Source organism: Urtica dioica, chromosome 1 (genome assembly GCF_054948205.1).
Source record: "Urtica dioica subsp. dioica isolate 48M chromosome 1, U.dioica_male_clone48M_v1_H2, whole genome shotgun sequence".
Lineage (NCBI taxonomy): Eukaryota > Viridiplantae > Streptophyta > Magnoliopsida > Rosales > Urticaceae > Urtica > Urtica dioica.
The window spans coordinates 27,658,825-27,665,891 of record NC_142756.1 but is presented as its reverse complement, the minus strand read 5'-3'; the positions used below and the strand labels follow the sequence as shown (position 1 = coordinate 27,665,891).

At 36.4% G+C, this 7,067-nt stretch overlaps 1 protein-coding gene across 1 annotated transcript; it reads right to left on the bottom strand.

Annotated features, from left to right (window-relative positions):
• Positions 1-2,518: 2,518 nt before the first annotated feature.
• Positions 2,519-6,361, bottom strand: LOC149407842 (biotin carboxyl carrier protein of acetyl-CoA carboxylase, chloroplastic-like). Its single transcript, XM_089615733.1, has 7 exons — positions 5,971-6,361; positions 5,568-5,600; positions 5,277-5,452; positions 4,878-5,184; positions 3,193-3,264; positions 3,015-3,080; positions 2,519-2,928 (listed from the first exon to the last, which is right to left on the bottom strand). Exons 1-7 carry the CDS (start codon positions 6,091-6,093, stop codon positions 2,905-2,907), a joined length of 801 nt encoding a protein of 266 aa, XP_089471859.1. The 5' UTR covers positions 6,094-6,361; the 3' UTR covers positions 2,519-2,904.
• Between the last annotated feature and the right edge of the window lie 706 nt (positions 6,362-7,067).

The following is a 7,067-nucleotide window of genomic DNA, read 5'->3' as shown; positions in this document are numbered from 1 at the left end:
GAATGTCAATAAATAAGTTTTTTTTACATTGTCATATGATGACAATAAATTCTAGTCACACGACCAACATTAGGAATTTGGGCCTTGGGGATTGAATTTCATTTCATGGAATTTTATGTAATAATTCTACATGGGCTTTTCTTATATTGTCATGAACAAATAAAGAAACATCTAGAAGCATGTTCTAAAAGGTCCAAAACCATGCATATCATCAAGAGAAAGAGATTTATTTTGTGCATTGATGTATGAAGATACTTGCCAAAAGAAAAAGAGGAAACTAATTTGCTTCTAGAAGCAATATAGTGGGCGTCCAAGGGAGAGACAAAGCAAATGAGGAAACAAATCCAATAGCCTTAAAGGCTTAGGTTGGACGTGCAAGGGAAAAGAGGAAACCTAGGGTTTGCTCATGAATATATGATATTCATTGGAAAAGAGGAAACAACCTTTTCAAGGCAAATCCTCCTCCTATAAATACCCCATCTCATTCACAATTAACAACACACACAATTTTAGAGATTGAGAGCTTCTCTCTCTAGAACTTGTAGCCGCCCACCCTCTCTCCCTCTCTATCTATTCTTGTCCTTTTTGTTTTGGAACCTAGGTCCTCATTAGACCTAGCGTTTTGTTTTAGCTTTTTGACTCATAGACTAGTTCTTGAGTCATAGTGTTTAAAAGTGCCCACACAGTAAATCCAACCTAAATTCTAAAGACTCTAGTGGTAGAAACTTTCGTGGTTGCTCACAGGTTCAAGAAGACTAGTGGGATAGGCGAGCTGAGTGGGGAGACGAGCGTTTCAACCTTCCTAAGGCTTCTCAATGTTCAAGCTCCATTCAAGGTTGGTACCGAGTGAAAACTCAAGTAGTTTTAAAATTTTAAATTATACGCTCATACACTTTGTCTAGGTTGTAAAAACGTTTTACGAGTTTTTAAAGAAATTTTTATATTATGCCGCTTGCTAGAAGCAATAAATCTTTTCTTAACCCTAGATCTATTCCAACACATAAATTTTTGCTACCTTTCGTCGATGACTTTGTTGGCCGGCTGCCCCAGAAGATAGCCATACACAAATAGCACGAGCCCGAGCTTGAAGGCATCGTCCTGGCTTTGACATATGTTGAACGAGTTGATCAACACACTCAACTTGCATCCGACGACGCTGTTCAGGTGCTCCGTGATCAACCTGTCGCTCTTTCGCTCGTCTTGTTCGGCCTTAGACGGACCGTCTTCGTAGCTCAACCCACAGATGAGGGAGTACTCGAGGCATCCGAATCTTACTCTTTTTTCGCCTATTCTGAACTGTATCTCCCCGCGTGTCGTTGCCTCGATCTTTCGCTAAAAAGAGTATGTACGAGCACCGGAGAGAAACCGAGTTCGTTCTCTGTAAAAAATTTCTCGAACGGAGGGTTGATTACTCGATCATTTATCTCGAGCTCTTCAAATCTCCTCCTAATAAGCTTCAAGATATCAGTCCCACCGTACGTGATACGACCTGGGAATGGCACGTTGTAGATATAGTTCAAATTGTCCGAAAAAACGATAAAATTAGGTCAAAATCATAAAGCATCATACAACATCGTATGGTATCGTGTGACAAAAAATTTTGAATTTTTTTAAAACCATCGTACAGCATCGTACGCCATCATATGACATCGTACAACATCGTACGATATCGTATGACAATGTACGACAAAAAAATGAAAAAAAAAAACTAGACTTATAGTAGCGCATCGTATGATATCGTATGCCATCGTACAACTGTATGAATACCATCGTAAGATATCGTACAACATCGTATGATGCATGATTCTCATCGTATTCCAACCCTAATTTCAAATTCTAACTTTCTAAATCCGATCCAAATCAGCTCAAATAAACTCAAATAAGATTAATACTAAGTCATAAACCCTATTCTAACTATTTCCAAAGACATTTAACAAAAAAATAGTTGAAAACTTATATTTTAGTTGCTTTTTGAGCTCGAGATTTCTGAGTTCCACCGCCGCCGGAGTTTGAAGCATCTCCATCGTCCTATATCGTATCCGCTTGTACAGAATCGTATGTTGTCGTACAATATCATACGAGTTTTTTTTAAAGTGTTTTCGAGATAATAGAGAGAGAGAGAGAGAGAGAGAGAGAGAGAGAGAGGGAAATGAGTTCAAATATCGTTTGTAGGGGCATTTTTGTCCGATTATGGTAAAAAAGTTCATTTTTAGATATTTTTTAAAATTTGGGTATAATCTCGATATTTAATCAATTATTAGGTCCAATTAATGAAATTTCTCTTGCGAAGAGGCATTTACGTAATAGTCTACATCAAGGAAATGAGAGTGGTCTTAGTTTTCTATGTATTTCAAAATAGTAAGAATTTGGAAACTTGCGTCAAAACGATCTTATTTTAGGCAATTAAGTAAAAGAAATTGTTTCATAATTTTGAAACATTTTTAGTACATGGTACTCCAAACAATATCCAATCTTGAAAATTGACCTCTAAATACTACATGAAGCTAAGTTCATACAATTTATAATTTCTAATATCATTCTGAACAAATTTTAAAATTATGGGGTAAAGTGATGAAGTGGCCACCATAAATAATATAGGTAGGGCAAACAAATTATTCTTTAAGAGGAAAAAAAAAATTCTAGAACTGTTGAATTGGCACCTTTGATAGTGTTTCTCAGTTCCCAACATCTTCTCTCTTTTTTTAAGGGGGAACATATTCTTCTTCTCTAACCCTTCTTCTATTCTTTAAAATGTTTAAATTTAGTAAATAAATGAAATGATGAAAAATAAATCTTAACCAGCAACAACAAAGAAACAAATTATGTCGAGTAGAAAATAGATCAAAGCACTGCTTTCCTTTCTTCTCCAACAAGCCGAATGGCTCTTCCTAGCCAATAAGTTATTCATGGTGCTATCACAAAGAGAGGCTGCGTTGTCAACAATTTTTTGCTTAGTCATACTGAGAAACCAAAGAGAGAGAGAGAGAGAGAGAGAGAGAGAGAGAGATTTTTACCGTGTCGACACTAACTGGTTTTCCATCTTCAGCCACGATCTCGACCACGGTTCCTGATTGATCAGCCTGAATGGATAGAGAAAAGAAAGAAAATAAAAAAGTAGTAAGTACACGAGTCACATCATGAGAGATAAATTCATGAGATCATATCATTCCAAGAGAAGAAACAAAACGATACCTCGATTTCGTTCATCAGTTTCATGGCCTCGATGATGCAAACCACCTGACCTTTCTGTACTTTGTCTCCCACCTGCAAAGAAAGAAATTACAATGATGAACATCAGACATTTGAGAAGTCCATGCTCAGAATCACTGTTCTTTCTTCCCACTTTTTCTCTCGGACAATTTTCATGACGGTCTTCTCTACAAATCCCTTATAAATAGCCTACTTGAGTTTTAAGAATTCTATAGTAATACCCTACTCGACTAGAAATGAGAAATTTCATTTTATGAACTTAAAAGTTAACAAAATATCGAAATTAGACCTCATATTTTAAAATATCTAAAAATGAACTTTTATCCCAATTTCGGACACAAATACCCTTTTGAACAAATAAACTCATTTCACTTTCACTCTCTATCTTCTCAATTCCTCATTCGGTCTTTCACGCTCGATTCCGACGAGATATAACTAAATTCGACGAGATACGAGGGAATCCAATGACCATGATCTCTGATGACCTATAATGACAAACTTTCACGTTAATTTGACTTTTCCCGCTTAAAATACCCAAAAAATATGAATTTTATTGTATAGCATCGTACATTATCGTACGGTATCGTACACTATCGTATATTATCGTACATTATAACGCAATTTCATTTGTAAGAATTGTATCTTACATTATAATTATAATGTATTGTATCTAATCGTATTATATCGTACACTATCGTACAACATCGTATGTTCTAATTATAATATAACGTATGATAATATACAATGATGTACAATAGTGTACAATATAATACGATATAATACGATGAAATACGATCTATTATAATAATAATTATAATGTATGATAAAATTCATACAAATTATGATGCACATTATAATTATAACGTACGATAATATATGATACCAGAAGATGATATACGACACAATACGATGAGATACGATACATAATAATAATAATAATGTACGATAAATTAATACAAATGAAATTGCGTTATAATGTACGATAATATACGATAGTGTACGATGTTATACGATAAAATTCATATTTTTTGACATTTTAAGCGGAAAAAGCCAAATTCACGTGAAACTTTGTCATTCTAGGTTATTATAGCTCGTCGGTTTCCCTCGTATCTCGTCGATTTAGTTATATCTCGTCAGAATCGAACGTGAAAGACCGAATGAGAGATTGAGAAAATAGAGAGTGAAAGTGAAATGAGTTTATTTGTTCAAAATGGCATTTGAGTCCGAAATTGAGACAAAAGTCCATTTTTTGATATTTTTAAAATATGAGGTATAATCTCGATATGTTGTTAACTTTTAGGTCCATAAAATGAAATTTCTCATAGAAATCCCATATAAAAATGGAATCTTTCCTTAAAAAAACCCATGTGTTGTTGGATTTAGGGAAAATAGGAGAGAGAGAAATATGGGAGGGAAAATATTCAGAAAAGAGGGGATTCCATTTTCTCGGAGAATCGGGTGGAAAAAGAAATCCATCCAAATTTATTAACGTGGGGCCACGTTTATGTCTTCTTCATTCGCCCTCATAAAAATTATGACTTTTAAATACAACATATATTATTCTGATTTTCCCTCCCATTATTTATTTTCTATGAAATTCTCCGTTTCCCTCATTATTTTTTGGTTCCAAACCCTTGTTGAACAATTTTTTTATTATACATATTTACCTTGACAAAAGGTGGCTCTCCCGGGGCAGGACATCGGTAGAAGGTTCCGGGCATGGGGGATTTCAAAGGAGGGTGTCCTGATTTGGCAGGCTTGGCCAGAGCCGGAGCTGGAAAAGCTGCCGGAGAAGCGGGACCCGCCGTTGCTTGCTGTGGCGGCGGTGGCGGAGGAGGAGACGAGTACATGGCATGGGATGGGAAAGCCGAGTACTGAACTTGTGGCGGTTCCAAAGCTTCCTTTTTCATTATGGTAACCTCACAATCCAATTGCTTCATTTGCAGCTCCACGATATCTCTCGAATCCACAAGTCTTTTTTTTTTTTCGAAAACGATAAATGAGAAATTTTGTGTTTACTGAAAAAGAAACATGGTGGTCAGAATAGATGGCAGGTAATGACTTACTTGATGAGGTCCGACACTTGGGCCATGAAAGCCGAGACTGATTCTGCATCGGGGACTTTGTTGTTGCTTTCGGTGATGATTTCTTTCGGGGCTTCGGGTTGTTTCACTTCCAGCTCTTTGATGACCGGCTTGGCGCTCGGCATTGCTATAGAGTTTGACGAGCTCACGGCGTTAACCTTTGAAATTAATTTAAAAACATAGACTTAATTAGAAGAAGAAGAAACGCATAGCGATTACAACAAACCATTCGACATTCTAAATTTGATTGGAAATAAAATTTTGTCCCCTTACCTTTCGGAGAGCTGACAGGATACTCATGCGTCCCTGAAGATGACACCAAACAAGAAAACTATAAAAATTTAAATCCAAAATACAGACTTTACCTGAAACTAAAACTACTCTTCTCTCATTGAACTTCTATAATCTTGTGAATTAAAGTTTACATATTTCGTTCATATATTATGATTTATTGAATATACTTCGATCATGTACATATTTCAGACAGACAGAACAATTATCTCACGTGCCGTAAAGCGGTAAAGGAAAACTATGAGAACAAATCAACAATATAATTAAATCAAGAGTGTATATACCCGTATATAATATGTGACGTCCCACATTGAGCAAATAGCCAGGGAGCAAAATAGAAGATTTGAGTCCAAGTACAGAAATGAAGGAGTTCGAATGGTGTAACCTGAAACCCGAAGGAGAGAGAAGCGGTTTGACTCGCAGAGCTAGGCAAGTTCTTCGCAGCCGAGGCGAGGCGAGCCAAGGACCCAGAACCTGCTTTTGGACATGGCACAGTGAAACTCGCCATTTTCCTTCTCAAGATCCTAACTTTTTCTTCTCTCTCTTGGGAATTCAACGGAAGAAGAAGAAGAAGAAAACGCAGGATTCGTAGTTGGGTTTTTCTGATCTAAGGAGGGAAATTATAAGGGGCGATCGATGGGATCGAAGAACGCCAAAGTAATTATAATACTTTGGGCTTTGTTGTTTAAGTGTTTCGATACTTACAAAGCGACTGTGAAACATGGGTCTTTTAAGTTTAACCAACCACAACCAACAGCTTGCTTCTACACTCGACACCTCGAATTTCACACAAACATACGACACACACTCACTCGCAATCTGTTTCTGTCAGATCAAATAGAGTCGGACACTACAGTTGGGAAAATAATTTAATTGCACTTTTTGCCCTATAGTTATAAATGGTTTCATTCTGGTCCCTTCCTTTTTTTTTGGACAGCTGCCCTTCCCCCTTTGAAGGTATAAAGAAATAGCCCCTACGAGGGATGAAGCTGGAGGACATAGTTGAGGGGTTCATGAATTAAGGGTGAGTTAGCGGAATGAGTTGGGAAACATAAAAATAATTGAATAAAGGAGGGGTTAGTTATTTAGCCCAAATACTCCTCTTATTTTAAAATTTTAGCCCAATTATTAACATATTTAAAAAAGTAACCAATTTGTTATAATAATATTTCAATATTCCAATAGTACCATTAAGGGTTGTTATTATTAACTGTCAGAGTAAATAATTTTAACGGTAATAAGAAAGTCATTACCCGTAATAAGAACAATAGTAAATCTTATTAACCGTAAAAAGAACAACAATAAATCTTATTAAATTTCATCTTCACCGTCTCCGTTGTCGGAATCCGAGTTTTCATCAAAGTTTCAAATAGTAAAATCTCAACTCTAGCTTCTGTTTCGAATGCTGCCGTTAACTGGATCGCCTCCAACGAGGTCTTCACATTTTGGCGACGAAGCTCTCAAATCTCAGGTTCCTCCAGC